Genomic DNA, 23576 nt, shown 5'->3' with positions numbered 1-23576 from the left:
TTTTTTGACTAAGTGGGTTGATTAAAAAATAAAAAAAATTCCAACCTTGGCTCACTTCTTTACATGCAAAAATGATGCACCATTTTGTTGTGGATTTTTTTTATAGAATCATCATGTACTTTCCAGTCAGATATCAAATATCAGCTCATGTAAATAGGAAGACCAACAGAAGCTTTTGAATATTTTGTATTTTTATTTCTCTCCTTTATTTAAGATGAAAGTCATCATCCTTTGCACATAATGTTATACCATTTTTATGACAGTGCTTATACTGGATAGGCATGTTTACGTTAACGACTTACAGTAAGAAGATATTCTAGAATTGCAGTTTTATTTCTAAAGAAACAGAGTTTATTATTTAAAATGGTAACATGACTGGAACAGAGATGATTTTTTTTTTCTATGTTCGGTTTGATTTAACCGTCCCACGCCAATTATCTACCAATAACACCATGTTCTGTTAACAATGAAATATCAATAAAAGTGAAAACTTCATTGTCTAAAGTATGTTGGTCATTGAGTGAATGAAACATAGTCTTGTACCCGTTACTCTTATTTTGATCCCAGCCTTCACTATAGTTGAATCACAAAGAAACATTTTTACCATTTAGCTCATTACATACTTGCTTTTAATTGTTTGATTTGCTTTGGATTTCTAGAAAAACTATTCACTGTTCAAAGTATAAAAGACAATTTACTAACTCAAAGAATACAATTTCCAACATTATCGCTGTTTGAGACGATTCTAAGTTGTTGTTTTTTTTGGGATTTGTTTGTTTTTCATTTTCATCATTCCACTGAGCTGTTTTCAGTATTACACGACTGGACAAATAGGCTGTAAGGATGCTAATATACCCCCTCCAACCCCACCACACACACACAGACACACACACACACCCTTCTGGTTTTATTTCAATTTCATTACAATTTATCTTTCATTGGGTTCTCATGAGACAAACTGGACCATATTTATATCCTTTATTTTCATATCTCACTGTTTCCAGGTATGTACAGTATATATCTTTAACGGATCATTACATCAGCTTTCACTTTCTTTTGTTTCATGCACTTTATTCTTGGAGGTAACATTGGTCTAAATGGACCGATATATCACCATTTACCAAAGTTAATAAAAAAGGAAAAACAAAATAAATCAAGAATTGATTTGGCAGTGCCATAAAGCGCAGCTACTTTCAAGCTGTGTGCATGGAAACCCTGCACATTAATTTCAATCTTGAAACATAATGAGACACAAATGAAAACAACAAACAGGTTTTTATTTCAATCATTGCCCTTGAAATGGTTGATTTGGCTCAAGCTCAAACCAAAAGTCTGCTTTTCTGACCTCAAGCCAAACCGCAGCAGCAAGACATACATCTCCATGCACAGTTGTAATGAGCGGAGTTCTTAAACTTTTGCAGTAATGATATTTATTTATTTATCGCCCCGCCTTGCCCTGCATCTATTCATTAGCATTGCAGGATTTTCAACACAAGCATGCGGACAGTGGGACTTAAATGACGGCAGCATCTTTGCGCTCTCTGTCTGTCTTGGGCTTTCTGCGGTCTGTGAATGCAGCGTCTGCCCCACATGGTTTCCACATCCTCCCTCACCTCTTCCCTTCCATTATTAACCAGCTGTACCAGTTCCAGTTCCAGTTCAGTACCAGTTGGTGCACGAGATCATGAAGCACATATCGTCCACCTTCCTGTTTCCCATCTGGCACTGGGGCAGCTCTCCTGGGGTCTCTGTGCGAGAGTAAGACGCATCACCAGAAGAAACAACGATTACAATGCAGCGATTCTCATTATCTTTTCCACAAGGTGTATTGTGTGTGCAGTGACATTTTGTTTTCACGTTGTTTACTTGTAGTACGATCAGAAGTTAAACAAGAAGAACACCCTGAAGCAAAACTCACACATCGCTGGTGACAGACGACATAATTGTTATCTTCATAAAGTCACCTGATCAGGTGACAACTATTTTGTTTTTCCTGTAAATTATAGGCCTACAATAGATTGTGAATGGATTCCCCAGCCTTAGGGTCGTGAAACTTGAAGCTCACAAAGGACCACGTTTACATTTAAGGCATTTATCCAGAGTGAATTACATTACATTTCTAAGAGTCTGAAATTAATATCTATTAGTATTATTATTATTATTGTTATTATTATTTATTATTATTATTATTATTGTTGTTGTGGTTATTATTATTATTATTATTTATTGTTATTATTCATAATTATTATTAGAGGGTTTTTTTTCAAAAAAGTTGAAGAGCTTTTATTATCATTCTAAATAATAATTAATATGAATATAAATAATTGATAATGATAATAACACATAAATAATAATATAAAAATAAATATAATAAAAACAATTATTCTTATTAACAATAATAATAATGTTTTTGTTAGAACTGTTTCTTAACTGTATAGAAAAAAAATGAATTATTCATATTATCATCATTATTACAGTGTATACCTTGGGAAGCAGCAGCTGAGCTGTGTGCTTCCACCTGCTGCTGTCGTCCATCAGTCTCCTCTGCTCTCTGCTGCTCAGTGGGCCGGTCTGTCCTCCTCTCTCCGCTCTGCTCTCCTCCCATAGCAACACTCAGACACAGCAAGTCACACCTGGGCAGCAATACACAGATATAAGCAGAAGTATTTGCATATCGATCATAGGTTTCATTGATCATTGGTTTTTTGCTATATCACACCTACAGTTGGTTTTCTTTGGTCCGAACCATAATGAAAAAGTTTACTTTGTTGCATTTTTGTATTTGGCCCGTTTAGGTTCACACTGACCAATTAAAAGCGAACCAAACAACAGTTACATGACTCAACAAGTAGCTTGTTTATTGGACAGAGTTTTGGTAAGATGTCATCCTGCAGGTTAGAGAAGAGTTTGGTGACGAGGGGAGTCAAAACAAATCTGATTCCAGTCTCTGTAACTTTAGCTGCAAGCATGATGGACTGGTCTGTCTCTTCTGGTGTTCATACCAGTTAAGAACACATGAAGAAACAGCTGAATATGAGCATCAGTCCAGACTGCAGTTTGTTCTGCTAGGCTTTCCAAGCAGGAGGAACTGCTGGCTATCAGATGTCAACATCCATCTCCTCATACCCATAATACCTTGCATTTTGGGTTAATTTCCTGTAGCTGGGTCAGATTACATTCTCACTCCTAATGAACTGCACCACAGTTAGCTTGGAAGACGACTGAGACTCACATTTTCAGGCGTCTCAGTGCAAGTCAACGCTCCAGAATTGGAATAAACCTCCCTAAGCATGTTTAAACACACAGCAAGTCACTAAATTGGGTCAAAACCTTACATAGTGTTTCAAATAGTATCTTAAGTGGTAACTGTCCTGCATCTATCCTGCATTAGTACTGTAAGATTTTCCAAATATCTCATGAGGTGAGTCACAATGTAGTAGCAGTGCAGCAAGTAAAAAGTGGGACTAATGTGTCAAAACAATCTGAAGGGAAAAGTTTAAATATTGAAACTAAGCTTGAGTTGGTCTTTTCTGCTGTTGTTTTAACTTGGTTTAGCATGGTGGTCGATAAAGACCCTTAATCCATAGCTGACAGGCAGTTCTTTCTCCTCAGACTCATCTCTTGACGTGAAATCCTTTTACAATATGAGTCAACAACAAAAAAGGCTAACTTTATCTCATGAAAGTACCAATACTTATGCTTTTGACTGCAGGCTATTTTAATCAGGCTTCAAATATGTGAAAGGCTTGGATTGTGCCTAGTCTTTCTCCTTTTGTTCCTGCCAGGCATTTTAACAGCCTCACAAAAGGACATTATTTGAATGATAAGATAAAACAAGCAGTCCTCGTTTTTTACATATTTTCAAAAGTATATCAAATCATATTTATTATCTGCAGCAAGTGGAAGAGACAGTAGTGATGATTAAGGAGGTGTAAAGCTGGAAAGCCCCTAAAGATTCTGGATTAAAGTTACAGTCGCTTGCTAAATTTATGGAGAACAGTTCCATATAAACTGTTCTCCAGGTCATTATTATTCCACAGGATGATGAAAGTATTCTACTGCACACTGAAAGGCTTCAGACCAATTTTATATTTAAATAAATTTCACATCTAAACAGCTATAAAGAAAAATATATATCTTATATAACATATATCTTATATTTAACATTAAACTGTCTTTCACCCTAGTCTCTACTCCAAATAACTGTAAATAGCCTATGCTAGGTTCTACTAGATACGTTAGCTAGTGTGCAAATCCAATGTGTTTACAAGAAGCAAGTGACAGTTAGCTGACCAGATAGGCCTACTATGGTTAGCTAGCTACGGTGACCAGACGTCCCGGTTTGTCTGGGATTGTCTGGGATTGTTTCAAGATGGGTGTCCCGAGTCCTGACAAATATCTGTAAAACACTAAAATGTCCCGGTTTTCAACATTCACTACCAAATTGTCCCGGTTTTCACCACAATCAAAATAATAATAATAGTAGTATTATACTTGTTTTCAGCACTTACATAGACGTTTATCATGTTTATCGTGTATGTCTGTATGTGTCAATCAATAAAGGTGGATTTGTGGATTTTTGGTGACAAAACATAATTTTTCGTTTCCTGAGGCGCTGTCCATGGTGTTGAAAGGTGCAGTCACTAGGTGTGCTAAGCGCTGAAATAATTGTCCCCCATCCTGATGAAAACGCCTGTGGTGCGTGTATAAGCGCATACATGTGCGCGTGCATGAACGTGCGGTACACTTAAGGGTCCCGGTTTGGGGGTTTGAAAATGTGGTCACCCTATAGCTAGCTAACAAGCCGACATTATCTAAACACAAAATCAGTCAGATGGATCAATGGTGAGATGATCAGTTCCCAGTCACAGAAATGAACCATTTCCTTTCAATTCTGTTAAGACAGAAAAGTTGTACATTTAGAAACACAACCAACTGTTCTGTTTCAGCTGTTGTCCAAGAACTGAGGACCTCCAACATGGCCACCAGAAGATGTGTTACTTCTATTGCTCTAAATATGAAAAGGCTCTGAAGTCTTTCAGTGTATGACAGAATACTTCCAGCGTTGTGTAAGCTATTGTTCCTGCTCTAAGACATAGGCTACTTGTGTAAAAGAGCACTCTTCTCACAACCTTTGTTAGTACTACTACCTATTAGCAGTAGTAGTGTTGAGAGTTGAAGTATTACCGTAAACAACAGGGATACTTCTCTGGGGGTACAGAATTTTTAGCAACGCCCGAAAGTGACAAAATCACACTGAAGAGGAGTCGAAAGGGAGACGTTTTGGTGCAATCTCATTGACTTTCATCTTGAAAAGGACACCGAATGCATGCAGATAGATCTGAGAGATATTTTATCATTTGGAAAGAGTGTGTGCGAGAAAAAAAGAGAGGGAGAAATGGACCGAGAGAGGGAGAGAGAAAGCAACAAACAAAGACAGAAAGACCTTGACTGCAAGAGGACGAGATGGAGACAGAGAGGAAAGAGAGAGAGAGAGAGAGAGAGAGAGAACAGTGACAGATAGAAAGACCTAGACAGAGAGAAAAGAGAGATGGAGATAGCAAACAGAGAGAGAGAGAGAGAGAGAGAGAGACAGAGATCACAGCCACCCCTGGTTATCAGCACGAACATCTCTAATCCCTTCCAGAATGATCCGTCCAGGACACCAATCCAATCAAACACAACACAATCAGTTTAGCGGACACATCTGATGGGATCATCTTACTCTGCTTAACACTTTACATAATATAATAGCTGTGCGAGCCATGCGAGCTTTCCCGGTGGTCTGTAATGCATGCTGGGAATTACACATAAAGAGCACCGCCTCCTAGGTTTCTTCACAGGAGTCGGACAAAAACGATGAAACGTCCAAGCAGCACTTTCCATGACACCTTCATTGGTCTCCATTCAAATCGTACACATGGTCCACTCAAAGATATCAGGGTGTGGGGTCAATTCATGAATGAACTCATCAATTGGAATTGATTGGAGGAATTGGAATTGGAATTTGAAAAATCCTACAGGAAACAGAATTGGAATTGAATTGGAATTTCAGGAAGTTTAATTTAATTCTGTGAAATTCTGTGAAATTCCAAGTTGTTGTTTTTTTTTTCTTACCAAATATCTGAGATTAGAGATAGTGTTATATATTTTCAATACTGAATATCATAAAATGTTAAAGGGACCTTTCAGGTGGTATTTGATGCAGAACATGTAATTGTTATGCATACATTACGACTGAATGTATTTGATTTGTTGAACTGTCTTTTATTTGATTCATAATGTTTGATTTATGATGTTTAGCGAGTCGAGACAAACTCTCTTAGAAGTGGAATTTCATGGAATTCAATTCAATTCCCTTTCTGTTTCCTTACAGCTGGGTGACATTCAGACTCCAACTCCAACTCCGGGAAGAGAATTGGATTTTACCAAGCATTCAGTGGCTCCAACCCTGAAAGACACACTAAATGTCTGTCACTGATGCTAGAACAAACAGGGGCGAATGCTGCTGGATATTTTTATACTCCCCAAACTGATTTTATTCACAGCACAGTGACAAATGGAGATTGTAACCAGTCTGTCAATAAGCTAGTAGAAAGTAATGGGGGCAGTAAAATGAGGAGTTTGTCTTCAGAGTGAAATTAACTGTCTCCCGTCTGCTAAATGTCTAACGGCTATGGCTTTCTGGCCGGACTGCAAAGCCATAAGTGGTCATCATTTTCACATAAAACGTTAATTATAAACCCAACCTTTACCTTAACCCTAATTCTAACATCACTGGGGGGCCTTCTGCTTAACCCTGACTTAAATAGAAATGAAAATGTGTGCGACCGGAGCATCGCCAGTGAGTAAAATATGGGAGATAATGAGGTAACTATTGGACATTTGGACCCACAGTGCAACCGTTTGGCTGCAAAACACTTGGATTATGCTGCACGAGCTGTTTGGAGGAATCTGATGGTTATTTTATGCGTGTTTTGGAGCTGTAAAAAGATGGGAATGTTAACAGTTTAACAGGAAAAAGGCTCAGATGGAACTACAGGGTCTGACAAGCTGTGTGTTTGGTTTTCCTACGAACTTCAATGGAGTTTCAACCCATATGGGGGTGAGTAGAAAATGAGTTTTCATTTTTGGGGTGAACTATTCCTTTAAGTTGATAATTCAATATTGCTATAATGTAAAGTCTATAATAAAGTCTATAATCTTGCTATATAAAATTGTGATCATTTTGTCAACCAAGGACTATCTTTTAAAAAAACATACAGTACCATAATTCATTTGATATTTATGTCATCAATTGTTTTGAAAGACAAGGTTTTACCTTTTTTCAAACAACTGATACCTAATTTTTAGGGACGGGACGATGTGTTTATCTCACGATACGATTCGATACGTGATACTGAGTTCGCGATTCGATACAAACACAATACAGTGTAATAAATAAAAGTTCAATGATAACAAAGTCGGACTGTGCAGAATTATGCTTGTTTCTGAGCCACAAATCTTTCTGGCGATGCCATTGTCTCGCTAGAATGTAAACAACAATTTAAAAATGACGTCACAAAGCGCAAATAATATAATTTGGATGCAGAGCTTGTGAAATTGTGATGGTTAAGCGTCTCGTTTGTGATTACTACAGCAAAATAAAATGGAGCTAATATCACGATTCGTTTTTCTGCCCCACGATACGTATTGTTCCATTTTCGTATTGCGATATTTTGAATTTCGATATATCGTCCCATCGCTATTTGTTTTGGGGACAAATCAGTTCATATGCACTCGACCAGTAATAATATTGCAGCACCTAATCTGAACCACACACACCTCATTCATGCACTTCACAGCATCTCAATAAGTATTCAGCAGCCACCTCATTTCCCCTCCCAGCTGTCTGTACAACAGCAGTCACAGCCTGAGAGGAGGCTCAGCTAAATATAGCTCTCTCTCTCCCTCTCTCTCTCTCCCTCTCTTTCTCTGAGATATTGTTTTGTTTTGACGGGTGCGCCTCCTTATCTCCGCTGCTGCCCTCTTCTGAGAGAAATAACATTGAAATAGACTGAAAATTGTCTCACAACTCAACGCAAAACCTGCATGTAAACCACAGCATGCAGTTACTCCAAGTCTGGGCTCAGTTTTGCTGCTGTGTTATTTCTTTCTTTCTTTCTTTCTTTCTTTCTTTCTTTCTTTTGTGCCACTTGATTCCCACTGGGACCGCCCCTGCTAAAAATAGATTAAATGGATAAAGCGTCCACCAAATGGCAAATTTGATTTAAATTTCCGGAAATGTTTATCTCTTTCCGAAATGAAAGACTTTAGGCATGAATGGGCCTATCATGTTCAGCCTGCTAGGAAATAATTAAGATAAATAGTCGCTCACTAGCAGATGAATTGCACTCTATTTGCATTATTGATTTCGATTAAAGTGAGAGAGTTTACCTCAGCCTTGTTTTCCCTCCATATTCATGAATTACACTATAATAACTAAATGAATCTTCTCGGCTGACATGTTGTCAGCTGATGGATGTCAGGACTGGACTTCACATTAGAACAGCAAGGACACACACTTTATTTTAGGACGCAGAAAACCTGTTACTGAATGTTACTGCACCTATCAAATGTGAAATTAGAAGCCACCAAACTGTTTACCTGATATAAGTCTTGCGATAATTCAGTATTATCGTTTATCGTCTTTCAGTGGCATGTCATATGGTGATGATATGGTGATTTTGGGATATCATGACACACAATTCTGCTGGCTTAACTGGTGATAACAAGTAAATTTGATTTAAAAACTCAACCCAACTCATTGACATCACACCTAACATTTCCATTCGGTTCAGTGGGATGAACATTAATTGGATTATTTAACATGTGAGTTTACATATGTGAACAAGAAAAGATGTAGGCTAAAGATCCTTATGATTATCGTGATATGATTTCAACCATATCGCCCCAGCCCCCTATGGCAAATAGGCTAGTATCCAACTGATCCAATGAGGATGTGGGTCTTTTAAGGGGAAAACACATTCATAGGCCTAATCGTCTGTAAATACACTTCTTTTTTTTTGCTGTTGTTTATCTCGGTGGTTGTTGGCCTCATGGTGACGGTCATAGTTTACCCATCTTCTGATTTGCCACAACATCACTGGGTGTTATGACTGCAACAGTAGGCTACTGAATGTTTACAACACTGCAAAGCTCCTCCTACTAAAAGACAGAGAGAAACAGACAGAGAGAGAGAGAGGTAGAAAGAGGGAGAGGTGGAAGCTGGTTGCTGCTGCCCGGAACAAAAATTAATTTTACCCCACGCAATCGACCCCCACGTAGCCTGCGAGACCCGTCTGTCTCTCTCGGCCGCCGGTTCCGATTAGTTTGCGGTGTTTCCAGGCAGAAAATCCCGTCAGACGTGTCGGCGGAGCGGCCGCGACCAAAGATCGTTTATGTGTAACGAGATGAATCACCCAATAGTCACTTTAATAAAAAAAAAAAAAGAAAAAAAAAAAGTGATCTGCCTTCCGGTCTGCAAAAGTGGGCTGTAACCCTCACTGCATCCTCAGACAGAGACAGCACAAGTATGACACTGTAAATTAATTATAGTTTAGTAAGCATATGCTGCCTTCAAGTGCTGTTGGAAATAATGAAGGTTGATTAGCCTACAAGTGGAACGACCCAAAAAGTGGTGCTACTGGACAGTCCATATTTTCTGTGATATCCAAGTCGTGTCAACGACTGATTATAGAAATTATGTATTTTATTAGCATATGTCATGCAAACAAACAACAACTTTGACAAATATGTTTATTAAAACATCAACCACATGCCTGACACACATGCACTTTCCATGGTGCCTCCTCATTTTGTTCTGCTGCAGCACAAAGTATCTGTCGCTTGATTTCTAAAATAAAACATCCATAAGAAATCCATGAAAAAAAATAACTTATAAACAATAAAATTTGTATGGGGTCCATTCTGTTGTTATTGGCAACCAGAAGCACTTTAATGTTGTATTTACAATTTCAGAACTGAGAAGGAGGAGTTTATGAGGAGCAGGTAGCTACATAACGCGTCACCATAGCAACTGACCAGTCTGGTACAGACCTAAAACAACAAGTTGTTTTCCTTAACAAAGTAGGCTATTCATCACAAAACCTTTAGCTCTATGTTAGCAATACTTTCAGTTTGTGTGTAATCCCGAATTTCCCCGTTGGGATCAATAAAGTGCAATGTAATCTTATTTGATCCAAATAATTTAGTGTTTTTAATGGAAGATATCTGCAGGCCATATCTCACAAATTTTGCCATTTAATGAGAATGAGAGCTGATACTTGTCATGCATTTTTCACATCTTGCTGTCCTGATAGTTGACATCCTTTTCCTGCTTATGGAAACCCTTGTCTGCTAGACCAGAAGAGCTCAGGTCAAAAAATCATAACACACATACATACAATCGACTGAAATGAGAATGTTAATAACTAGTCAGATAGCTAGTGAATGCATACAGCAGCTAGTAGGCTACATGCGAGAATCATTATGAATATTCATTACTGACATCAGAAATCATCAACTATGCATGTGTAAAAAACAGGAGTATCTGCTAAAAAAGTTTTTTAGATTTAATATATAAATCTAAATACATGTAGGCTATAGGTTTCACAACTACGGAAGAGGATTAGGGCCATATGTGAAAAAATTTGAGTTCTGAGATCAATTTCAGAATTCTGAGAATAAAGTAAACTCATAATTCTGACATTTATCTCAAGTATGAGATTGATCTCAGAACTCAAATGCATTTTTCACATATTGCTCTAATCCTCTTCCACATAAATCCAATGAGCTTCTCATCTCAAATAATGTTTGGCTAAATGTGAGACAGACGGAAGCAGGCAGGAGTGAGACCTCTCTCCGCCTGGACACTCTTTGTTTCTTCCTCCTCTCCCGTTCGTCCCCCCCTGCTCCAGTGACGTCACGCAGGTGGCGAGCTAATGGAAGTGTCAACAAACAAGACGTCACACAGAGAAGCCGACGTGATTGGCTCACAGCTCCGAACCCGGCGCTGCACGAGGAGAGAGGAGGAGGAACCCAGCGCGTGCAGTTGCTATGCAGGTTATTGAGGAAGAAGGCAGTTTAGAGGGCTTTTTTTTCCCCCAAGCTGTTTCCTTTTCCACGTTTCACACACACACACACACACACACACACACACACACACACACACACACACACACACACACACACACACACAAAACATCTGGGCTGAAAACATCAGTGGCTGTGTGCAGCAACTGAAGTCAGGAAGCAGCATGGAAACAGGCAGATTTAGAAATATAACATATAGATAATGAGAATTTAACAGAATGTGTCATTTATTAGAATAGAATAGAATAGAATAGAATAGAATAGGTCATACGAAAACATGCATGCACATAGAGCAGAAAAGGGTGGAACAGGACAGAAGAGTTGCTGAAATTAAATGTAATGATGCATAGAATATAACATAATAGAAGTGTATAGAATAGAGGTGTATAGAATAGAACTGAATAGAATAGAATAGAATAGGAGTTGAGCATGCAAAAACATGCATGCATGTAGAACAGAATAAGGTAGAATAGGACAGAAGAGTTGCTGAAATTAAATGTAATGATGCATAGAACAGAACAGAACAGAAGTGTATAGAATAGAATAGAATAGAATAATGGAGTTATAAACACAGTAAAACAAACAAGGTTCTGCCACAGTAATCCCAACACACGTTATCTTTTTTGTTGCAATTCAGCAGCAAACATCTCATTGGCTGAGGAGAAGAAAAACACACGTGCCTCCTCCAGCTAAATGTCATGGAGCAACACACACAGCAAACCAGCCTGTGTTTATTGAAAATATACAAAGAGTATCAAAGAGTACAAGAGTGCAACTGATTTCACAATCCTGTTGTTTTGAACAGAGGGTGAATCTTAATGGGTTTTCTATAGAAGACAGGAAATACCACTGATCTATTTTCTGTTTGTACTTTTAGATTTATGAAAATAGTATTTTGATTGTAAACTAATGAGATTAATTAGGAATTAAGTAATAAGTTTTCAAGCACAAAATCAGCAAATAGATGGCTAATGATAAAAACCACATACATCTACTACCAGAGTATATTCACAACACCAAAAATAAATGGGTAACTGTTTCCATGAGGATATTACAGAATATACATAATTAATATTTTTTTATATTATATATTATTATTATATATTATGTATTATTTATGTTACTATTTATTCTATTTTTTTTTTTTTTTATATTTCCTTAAGTATTTTCTAAAGTAGTGTTCGGAGGTTCAACATTTATGAATGAGCTTATCTGACAGCTCTTACAATGGATCCTTTTTTAGACGCTTTACTTTCAATGGATCCAGAACTGTGTCAATTACAGTACGTGCTACGTCATCACGTTAACCCCGAAGCGGAAGTGAACACGTGGGGTCAATCTGTCGGGAATCACGCATGTTGAGAGGCCACGAAACTTGCTCAGGTACAATCTATCTCTTATTTAAAACGTTTGAGAAACCATTATTGATCTGATTTAGTTGTTAGTTAAACCGCAGTTGTCTGTCGATGAAATAGAAGCCAGACGGTCTCTGTATCTGTTTTGTTTTGCTCTCTGGTCGCTAAAGAGCCGCTAATAAACTTCTGGAAACTCTTCTAAGCTAGCTAGCAGCCAGCTAGCCCGGCTGCTGGACTCAACTGTCACAGCCGTTAAACTTAGACAGTTAGCTAACTAACAAGCTAACTGCCTGCCTCATTACCAGAAGCTCTGACTGTAAACTCCACTCAGTTGAATGAAATATTTTCTCCCGTCTCAGGATCAACAGTAACTTCACATATCAGTCGCCATGGCTGTGAGAGCATCGTTTGAGAAAAACAACGAGATCGGCTGCTTCGCCAAGCTGACCAACACATACTGCCTGGTGGCTATCGGCGGCTCAGAAAACTTCTACAGGTGAGATAAGGACTTTTTATACGTGTCGGCATGTTGTGCGACAGGTTAATTTTGATATAGGCGGCTGTATTTGGTTCAACCAGTGTAGCATGTAGGCTAAGCTAACAGTAACTCAACCTGAGGTGGCCTGGCTGATGTCATCCAAGTGCAATCTGTCCTGAGATGACTTGATGTGTGCCACGGTATGTCAGCTATAACGACACTCATCACTAGCCCAGAGAAAGGATAACATGTATCTGTCAGGCCAGTCTTATAACATAACACACCTAGGCTCTTTAGTTGAAGCAACATGTCGCGGGAGTGTCTGAAATTGTCCTGGCAACATGTCAGCAGTGGCTCACACATTGCAGTTATTATTGAGGATAAAGAAAAAAATATTTTTGCACCGCTAAAAGTCTTTAAGGGCTCCACAACCGTGGAATAACCTCCCACTGAGAATCAGACAAGCTACCTCAGTGTCCTCTTTTAAAAACTAATTTTTATAAAATGACTTTTAATTAGAGTTTCTCTTTATTTCTTTATGCTTTTATTAATTTACTTATTCTTAAGATTTTTTATTCATTGTCTTTTGTCTATGTTTCTATTTCTTAATTGCATTGTAATTATTCTAATTTGTATTTGCACTGTGTATTTTCTGCTGTGAAGCACTTTGTAAACTTGTTGTTGAAAAGTGCCATACAAATAAAGTTTATTATTATAATTTAAGTGACAGGTGAGTAGGACAAAAACCAAAAAGATAGATACTGAGACAGAAATATAATCCTACACACTGTCTTATGATCAAAACGTTGCAATAAAGTTCCACGCAAGTGTAGACAGTATTGAATTATTATTTATTAAGAGGAAGTGTTACTGTGGTCATGGGTACTGTGGTGATGCCACAGTAAAAGGATTCTGGTTCCCACACTTCTGGAAAACCTGGAAAAGTCATGGAATTTGTAAAATAGTATTTTCCACGCCTGTAGAAATGATGAAAAATGATACAGCGATTCATAGAATAATGGAGTGATAACAAAATGGCCATTCAGTCTGAATATCAGGCTAGTGGAAACTCTGAGCGATGATCTTTCACACAAATCACTCACCTAGCTGCATCATCATCACACTCAGGCAGAATTAGAGACAATACATGCTGTGTTCTACTGTATGGAGACAACGTCACACCAAACATACATACCTGATAGTAAATGACTTGAGAGACATTTTAGGAATTATTAGGATCTTCTAATAAATTAGGCACATAAATTATCCACCAAGCAGCACTTTATTTAAATTAAATCTCAACTTTTAGAATTGATTTGCACTGCTCACCTCCACCTGATCTGTGTTAAGATAAGAGTCAAACCAACTCCTTTATAATCAAAGAGGCAAGGGAAATCCCATTTTCCACAATACGGGACCTTCAGTGTTCATCCAATCGAACCGAATGGTAATGTTAGGTGTGGTGCCAAACAAAACAGAAATGTTCTGATAATATTCCTTAAAATGTTTCAGGACTCTGAGTTTTAAGCTCAAAAGTTTAAAAATTTGCTTGTTATCAGTTTAATCAATTTAAACAGCAGAATTGTGCGTCACAATTTCCCCAAATCATCATATCATCACATTATTTTTCCTCCTGCTCCTCCTCCCCCATCATCATCATCATCATCTGTACAATAGCTGACTTGTGTATATATAATATTTATTCCAACATTTATTCCAGCATCTTTGCACTCTGCAACATTGCACTACTGTCCCACTGTTGTTACATATGTGTATATATATATCTACTTTCTATACTTTTTTTTACTTTTTTATACTTTTTTTTTTATATATATGCATATTTGTACATAGTAGTTAGATGTTTAGGTTTACCTCTGTCTATTTTGTTCTTGTTTTTAGCTGTATATTTATTCTGTGTAAGTACATTGTGAGCAATGAAAAAACCGAGTCAAATTCCTTGTATGTGTACATACTTGGCCAATAAAGCTGATTCTGACTTCTGACACTATGATTCCACTGAAAGACGATAAACAATAATATTGAAGGTGAAGTCATTGCTGGTGTCTGGAGAGAGGCAACAAAGTCAATATAACACCAGTATGATCCTCTTTGGTCTAGTTCAGCCGACAGTAGACAGTTAAACAGTAACTTGTTTTCCATGTTAACTAACAGGGTGTGTGTGTGTGTGTGTGTGTGTGTGTGTGTGTGACTGCAGTGTGTTTGAAGGGGAACTGTCAGAAAACATCCCAGTGGTTCACGCCTCCATAGCAGGCTGTCGCATCATAGGGAGGATGTGTGTGGGTGAGTATAACACTGGAACACACACACACACACACACACACACACACACACACACACACACACACACACACACACACACACACACACACACACGATTCCCAGGTCTCTTTCCACCTTCATCATCATTTCTCCAAGGAAATCATCATCGCTTGTTGTTCTGTTGCAGCACCCTTCTTTCATCCCATGCTTTCTTTCTCTCTTCCTTCTTTTCTCACTTTTCCTTTTCTTTCAATTCTCAGGTCTCTTAACTTTTCTCCACTTCTCTCACTCTTCTCTCTTTTCCTCAACAACACAAGAGAGCGGGAGGAACTGTCTGCCGCACATGAAACACAAGCTCTATCTTTGAAAGACGGTTCACAGTTTTCTCAGTTGTTTACATAGCTAGTTCATACGTTATATTCATCTGGATTTTTCTGATTTTGTTACCTTAAAAGTGCCCCATTCTTTACATTAAATACCACCTGAAAGGTTCCTATAACATCAGTATTGATTATTTATAACACTATGTGTAATCTCAGATATTTGGTAAGAAAAGAACAAAACAAAACATGGAATTTCACAGAATTTCATTGAATTAAACTAAACTTCCTGAAATTCCAATTCAGTTTCCTGTAGGTTTTTTAAAATTCCAGTTCCTCAGTTGAATTGGAATCGATGAGTTCGTTCATGAATTGACCCTAGCACTAGGGCTGGGCAATATATCGATATTATATCGATATCGTGATATGAGACTAGATATCGTCTTAGATTTTGGATATCGTACTATCGTGATATGGCATAAGTGTTGTCTTTTCCTGGTTTTAAAGGCTGCATTACAGTAAAGTGATGTCATTTTCTGAACTTACCAGACTGTTCTAGCTGTTCTATTATTTGCCTTTACCCACTTAGTCATTATATCCACATTACTGATGATTATTTATCAAAAATCTCATTGTGTAAATATTTTGTGAAAGCACCAGTAGTCATCCCTACAATATTGTCGCAATATCGATATCGAGGTATTTGGTCAAAAATATATGATGATATTTGATTTTGTCCATATCGCCCAGCCCTACGTACAACTGAACATTTAGCCCACTTCGTAGAAAATACCGAGATATATATCGTGTATCGCCATTCAGCCTAAAAATACCGAGATATGATTTTTGGTCCATATCGCCCAGCCCTACCCAGCGCTGACACTCACACACTCTCTCGTGCTCCTGATCTCATCCCTGATCGATTGCTCCTGTCTGTTCTGTGACCAGGCAACCGGCACGGCCTGCTGGTGCCGAACAACACCACAGACCAGGAGCTGCAGCACATCAGAAACTGCCTGCCGGAGAAAGTGAAGATCCAGAGAGTGGAGGAGCGGCTCTCCGCCCTCGGCAACGTCATCGCCTGCAACGACTACGTAGCGCTGGTGCACCCCGACCTGGACAGGGTGAGAGGGCCGAGCGCACAGGGACGCTTTTACATTTTAGCCGACGGCCACACTGATCCGTCCTGTCTGTCTGTGTGCGTTCATTTCAGTTCATTTTCAGTGAGAGCTGTCTGTCTGGACAGTGCTGATGACATATAGGGAGGCGTGGGAGGTGGGAGACAGGACTTTGACAAAGCAGATTCTGCAAAGATATAAAAAAAAGTAGAGCTGCAACGAATAATCGAATAGTTGTCAACTATTAAATTAATCGCCAACTGTTTTGATAATCGGTTTGAGTAATTTTTTAAGAAAAATAAGTAAAAATTCTCTGATTCCAGCTTCTTAAATGTGAATATTTTCTGGTTTCTTTACTCCTCTATGACAGTAAACTGAATATCTTTGGGTTGTGGACAAAACAAGACATTTGAGGACGTCATCTTGGGCTTTGGGAAACACTGATCCACATTTTTCACCATTTTCTGACATTTTATAGACCAAACAACTAATCGATTAATCTAGAAAATAATCGACAATGAAAATAATCGTTAGTTGCAGCCCTAAAAAAAAGAGTCTCTCACTTTTTTCGTCTATTTTACAATTATTGGTAAACGTAGTATTTTCTTCATTTTATTGGTTACACTTGTTCAAACTGAAAAGTTTAATAAACATAAAGGAAGTGAGAGAGAAAAAAAACACAATTCTCCAGTCTCCTCTACTGGAGCAACAGATAATAGAGAATCGCCGATTTTGGGGTTTTATCATCCTCCCAAGGTGCTGCCAAAGTTCAACATCACTTTAACTAGGGATGTCAGTTTCCGTTGATTTTGCTTTCGATAGGCCGACACCCATTAACCGGTAACTAACCGGTTAATTTTTAAGAAAAAACACTTAATGACGTGAAATACAAGAAAGTGGCGCTTTCCTTTTAGTCCGGCGCTCCATTGACTCAATGAGCTTTTTATATTATGTTATATTACTAGATTTCAGCATTGAGGTACTTACATTCATGATTTTGCATAGGCATACTAACCTAAAAACCTATTATTGGGAACCACGAGAAAGTTTCAGAGCAACAGAGGCGCAGAGCGTCCCCGTAACCATAGCAACTCACTCACTCCTGCCTATGTGCGCACGGCGCGAGAGGAGAGGGAGAGACGCTGATGTCCTGATTACTCTGAGCAGCATGCATGGGAATAAATTACAATATAATAGATTCGTGTATATTTCACACTTTCCCCCAATGGTCTGAATAACTCTCTGCTGCTCTGTCTCGTCTGTCCTGCTGTCAGTGTCTCTTTTCGCGCCACAATGTTATCAGTTATGAATTTGTTTTTCACTGCATGAGAAAATGGACTTGTGGTGTGAGAGCTTGTGAAAAGTGTCAATTGCGTGAGTCTCTTGGTCAATGCGTGAGAGTTGGCAGCCCTGCTCAGACCGCTAGTTGAGCGGAGTGTGTATGCAAATTAACCTATAGACCGACGTGCGTAACCGGTCAAAAATATTCTTGGTGGTTAACCGATTTACGGTTAACCATTGACATCCCAAACTTTAACACATGCTCTCTCTCTTCCCCCCTCTCTCTCTTCTCTCTCTCTTCTCTCTCTCCTCTCTCTCTCCTCTCTCTCTCCTCTCTCTCTCCTCTCTCTCTCTCTCTCAGGAGACAGAGGAGATCCTGGCCGACACGCTGAAGGTGGAGGTTTTCCGTCAGACGGTGGCGGAGCAGGTGCTGGTCGGCTCCTACTGCGCCTTCAGTAACCAGGGAGGCCTGGTCCACCCCAAGACCTCCATAGAGGACCAGGACGAGCTGTCGTCGCTGCTGCAGGTCCCTCTAGTGGTGAGTGACAGGAGGGGGAGAGTGTGTGTGTGTGTGTGTGTGGATAAATGGAAAATAATACTCTGTTGAGCTTGGATTTTCTGTGGATGCAGTTTGAGATTTTCTTTTCTCTGTCTGTTCTGGATATAGGTTGAATCGGTAGTGTGTTGTATCAGCCAGCAGTAGAGAGTAGAAATATATTACTTTAAGAGGCTGTGAACTGGGTGTGTGTGTGTGTGTGTGTGAGTATGTAGTTTATGTGTGTATGTATTTGCACATGTACATCTTTATGTATACATTTTTATTTTGCCAATATTATTATTATTAGAATTGTATAATTTATTTATTTTAATTTCTGTCTATTACTATTTTTAATTTGTTATTTTTATTTATTTATTTATTTTTTTCTAAGCTGAACTTAGTATAAAATGTCAACCTCTTTTGCACATATTTCTGCTATGTTATGTTTACCTTTTTAACTGATTGTATGTCTGCAGTTTTTTGTTGAAAATTAATAAAAATTTGGTAAAAAAAAAAAAAAAAGAGGCTGTGAACTGCAGCAGAAACTAGTGTGCCTGTTAATTAACCCCTCCCCCTCCCCCTCCCCCTCCCCCCTCCCCCCTCCCCCCTCCTCCCCCTCCCCCTCCCCCTCCCCCTCCTCAGGCCGGTACAGTGAACCGGGGAAGCGAGGTGATCGCGGCGGGGATGGTGGTCAACGACTGGTGCGCGTTCTGCGGCCTGGACACCACCAGCACCGAGCTGTCCGTCATCGAGAGCGTGTTCAGGCTGAGCGACGCGGCGCAGCCCTCCGCCATCGCCACCAGCATGAGGGACTCGCTGATCGACAGGTGAGCTGGTCACACACACACACACACACACACACACACACACACACACACACACACACACACACACACACACACACAGGGGTTAGGCAGTGTCGTCAAATTATTCCTTACATTTTGTTTTACCCTTCTTGGAGTACCAGATGGGTGGGGTTTACTGCTTCAGGTCATTTGAGATTATGTCAGGCAAAAAATCCCAAATTCACCAATTTTTTCATATTCTCATATTTTCCCTATTTTTTTTATATATATATTGCATATAAAAAAATGTTGCATATAACAAAAGTTGTCAATCTTTTATCTCTATCTTTTCATTTATTTTCATAATGTGTATATATACTGTTTATGTACATACTTTTTCATATTTTACTTTGATTTTCTTTTTCTCAGTAGATTCTGGTAATTTTGCATCCCCTACATACAAGCTCTAAATATAAAAAATCTAAATATATATAAATATATATGAAAAACTATGAAATTATTGGCTGCATTATGTCTACTACGCCCATTCGCTCTATTCTTATTTAGATCCTATTTTCCTTTACTGCATCCTGTTATCTGTTATCTGGATCATTCAAGTTTCATGTAATCGAATCTAGAAAGGTTACTAAATTAACTTTGGGACACTTTCCTCTGATTATCTTCACATTGTGACACTGAATTGTCAGATTTGTCAAACCTCAAACATCTGGAAGTTGAAGCAGCTGAAAACACTTAAGAATTATTTGAAACAACTATTTGACCCGCATACACACACACACATGCAAAAATGATCGTAACACCCAACCTTAGCAAGACTTGCGTGATGAGCTGACTCATCACTACTTATTCATAACACACTCACTCTCTCACTTACATGCCCACACACACACACACACTGTATAAAATTACCATTTGTGATGCTTTCTCCTTTCTCACAGCCTGACATAAGCTGTCTCTGCAGTTACACACACACCCACACACACACACACACACACACACACACACACACTAGCCACCACAATCTGTCCATTTTATAACCTCACCACACTCTGTCTAGATGTAATTTATTTTATACATACACACACACATTCACTGTACACACCTCACACACACACACACACACTACAATCTGTCCACTTTTAAATCACTCAGTACACAGTGTAGCTACAATCTACATACACACACACTCGCTGTCCTGCCCACCATCCTGTTCCAACCACAAATATGTCGCGTAACATCGAAATTAGGGATGCAAGAAATCAACATTTTTTCTAATCAAATAGATGCTCCAACATGTTCATACTCATCGTTCTGTTCTTTTTCCCGCTGTAATCGGTGTGTTCTTTCTGCTGTTTAAAGTAATGTCACAGACAGCTATTCCAGTAAAAAAAAAAAAAGATCCCATGAAATGAAAAATAACTTATTCTTTTTTTTTTACCTTTTTGCCGATGCTACTGGAAAAAAAAAAAAGGTTTCTAGAAATTTTATATCCAAAGCGTCTCTTTCCACTACGTTTCTGTTGATGACTCATCCTGCGCTCGGGGGGGGGGGGCGGATACAAAAATGTCATCCAATGAAATGAAATGATAACCGTTGGAATTATCCCCCCCCCCCCGCTGTTTTAGTCTAGTCTGCAGGAGTGTTTCTGGCTGCTTCGTTTGATCAGTTTGATTTTTAAATTGTGTGGTTTCTCTTTTACTCTCATTTCATTTTATTGTAATTTGTTTTAATCTTGTAAAGCACTTTGTAACTTGTGTTAAAAAAAAGTGCTCTATAAATAAAGTTTATTATTATTATTATTATTATCAGAGCCGGTTTGACGTTGACACGCCCACTTCCCGCGATATTCAAATAAGCCCCTCCCACTGACGCTTCTCAGCCTGACTTTCTCTTTAATTCGGAAATACATCAATACACAGAATCATGGGGTCTTTAATGAGTAGAAATATATTGCTCCTAGACATTGTTTTATGTCTACAAAATGATTTTCGATTAGCATTTTTTTAGTACTCGTTTACTCGAATGCCGGTTTGCTCCCCTAATCGAAATACTGTTTCCTCGTGACTTTAACACTCTTCTCTCCTCTCTCTTCTCCTCTCTTCTCACTCCTCTCTCTTTGCTCTTCTCTCGTCTCTCTTCTCTCTTCCCTCTCCCCAGCCTGACATAAGCCGTCTCTCCAGTTTCCCGCCGTGGAGGAGTTCTGCTCCGCTGCGTCTGGTCTCTGGAGACGAAGCCAACAAGCTGCTGGACCTTAATTTTCTTACATCAAACGCCTCCTTCCACATCCACACCCGACCGGTTACTTTCACTGGACGCCGCAGCTCCCATCCGCGGCCATTTTGTGTCCCTCTTCGTTAAGCATTCAGTTTCAAGTTTAGAACGCTTTCCTCCAGTGACCTCGCAAAACAAATGTTACATTTTTCACACTTTATTTTACAAGATAACCAGGTGTAACAGCTGATTCCTGTTCTGACTGGGATTGGAGATAATCAGACATCATTTTTTTTTAAAGAGCGACAGTTTTCAGAGAAGCTTAAGAGTTTAGGTGATTAGGTTCAGCTGCAGTTTTAACTGGGGATGGAAAATGGTGCAAGTGAAAAGCAACCTGCTGTCTGAGACTGCATTCACACAGGAACTGAAATGTGACACCCCCCTCCCCTCCCCTCCTTTCCAAACAGGTAGAAATGAGATTTAATGTTGTTTCTCCCTGTTTGGACAGCCAGAGGAAGATCATGGCCGTGCCAAAAATAATTGAAAATCAGATTTATTTCTGTGCCTGTGTCAGTTCAGTCACCGTGACCGCAGGCTGCCGATGACAGACGACCTGTATATCTAAACTCTGTCAGTGGCAGCCTGTGAGACAGATGAATGGGAAGCTGGACATTGGTTTGACAGAATCACTTCCCTAAAGGCATGGGGGCAACTTTTTGGGCAACTCTGATGCGAGACAATACCCGAGAAGTTGTCGTAACTTTGTCGCTTTAATCGCTCACAATCAGCCGGGAAACATTTGAATAGATTTTTTGATCCTGTGTCTCACTTTGCCGCCTGCAGCTGCAAGTGATTCCCATCTACATCGGCCCTTGAAAAATTGCAAAAAGTATATTGTCATCTTCACACTCGAGTCAACAAGCCAAGTCAACTTTTGTCCGATGCTTTCAGACCTGAGGCGGTGAGCGCGAAACTCTGTAACACACTAATGCATTTGTCGATTTAGCTGTAAGAGGGAAAGATTGAGCTTGAATTTAAAAAGATGTGCTTAAAAATTTGGAAATTATTGAAGGCTTAGGACATGCATGTAGCATGTTAGACATTCAGCTGCTGCTCTTTTACAGTGATACTTCCTCTGAATACAATGACTGATAAACTTTCCTTTTTGAGTCTGAAATCACCTGACAAGGTCTGATATTGGAGTGTCCAGCACACTGACAATAATAATATATGGAGGCAGTGTGTGATTTAATTGTCTGTATTGTATGTAAGGCTTACATAGACTTCTCTGTAAAGAGAGGAAGAACATCAAGAAAAACGTTGAATTGAATGTCGAATGTCAGGTTTTTAAAAAACAAATCAACAGATGTAACAGGAGAGAGATGCTCTCCAAGCTGTGTGAGATGAAACACAGTTTGGGAATTGTGCGAAGTGGAAAATGTAGGATAATATTTTTTACTTCTGTCGTTTTGTGTCATTGCCAACTGTAACAAATCAAGCCTTGCCTGGCGAACTCTTAACATGGTTGAGGTTTAGGAGGCGAGGATGCGTCTCCTCTGGCCTCTGTCTTGTATAATAAAACTGAATCACCCAGTTTCTGTATCTGTCTGCTCTTTGTTTCATGTTATTTTCAGATTATGTCAAGGGATCTAAAAGAAAAAATGATGAGAATTTTTACAGACACATTTACAGATTATTGTCTTGGTTGAATTGCTGCATCATAGTTGTTACATTAGTTTGATTTTTATCAATGGCCTATATTGATTGCATGTAATGAAACCTTATCCAGTTAACCTGCTCTTCTGCTTTGAAACACAAGTGACTGGTGGTCTGTAGCGCCCTCTGCTGCCAAATGACATGATTGACAAAGCCCATTTGAAAGGTGTGTGTGAGCTAGGTTGATGAAGTTGGCATGCTAAATGCAATTAGATCCACTATGAAGCATCAGCATAAGCTACTTGTTACCTAGATTTAGGTTTTGTGTCCTTTTGAAGTTCCTTTACACTGTTAAAACATAACCACGGACATTTTTGACCTGGACCCTGTTCCATCATAC

At 39.0% G+C, this 23576-nt stretch overlaps 1 protein-coding gene and 1 long non-coding RNA gene across 2 annotated transcripts; one reads left to right on the top strand and one right to left on the bottom strand.

Annotated features, from left to right (window-relative positions):
* Window positions 1-919: 919 nt before the first annotated feature.
* LOC139663259 (uncharacterized) lies at window positions 920-9425 on the bottom strand. Its single transcript, XR_011696701.1, has 3 exons — window positions 9304-9425; window positions 2485-2633; window positions 920-1748 (listed from the first exon to the last, which is right to left on the bottom strand). It is a non-coding gene; the product is annotated as an uncharacterized lncRNA (long non-coding RNA).
* A 3044-nt stretch (window positions 9426-12469) lies between these two features.
* On the top strand, window positions 12470-23108 carry eif6 (eukaryotic translation initiation factor 6). Its single transcript, XM_071541879.1, has 7 exons — window positions 12470-12516; window positions 12848-12984; window positions 15182-15267; window positions 16515-16690; window positions 18327-18503; window positions 19146-19330; window positions 21467-23108. The coding sequence occupies exons 2-7, from the start codon at window positions 12878-12880 to the stop codon at window positions 21474-21476; spliced, it is 741 nt and encodes a 246-aa protein (XP_071397980.1). The 5' UTR covers window positions 12470-12516; window positions 12848-12877; the 3' UTR covers window positions 21477-23108.
* The last annotated feature ends 468 nt before the right edge of the window (window positions 23109-23576 follow it).

This window comes from Centroberyx affinis, unplaced genomic scaffold (genome assembly GCF_046629955.1).
Source record: "Centroberyx affinis isolate AG114_WGS23_722 - 3 ecotype Tasmania unplaced genomic scaffold, CSIRO-AGI_Caff_v1 ptg003966l_1, whole genome shotgun sequence".
Lineage (NCBI taxonomy): Eukaryota > Metazoa > Chordata > Actinopteri > Beryciformes > Berycidae > Centroberyx > Centroberyx affinis.
The sequence above is the reverse complement of the archived record's forward strand: the minus strand, read 5'-3'. Positions and strand labels throughout refer to the sequence as shown.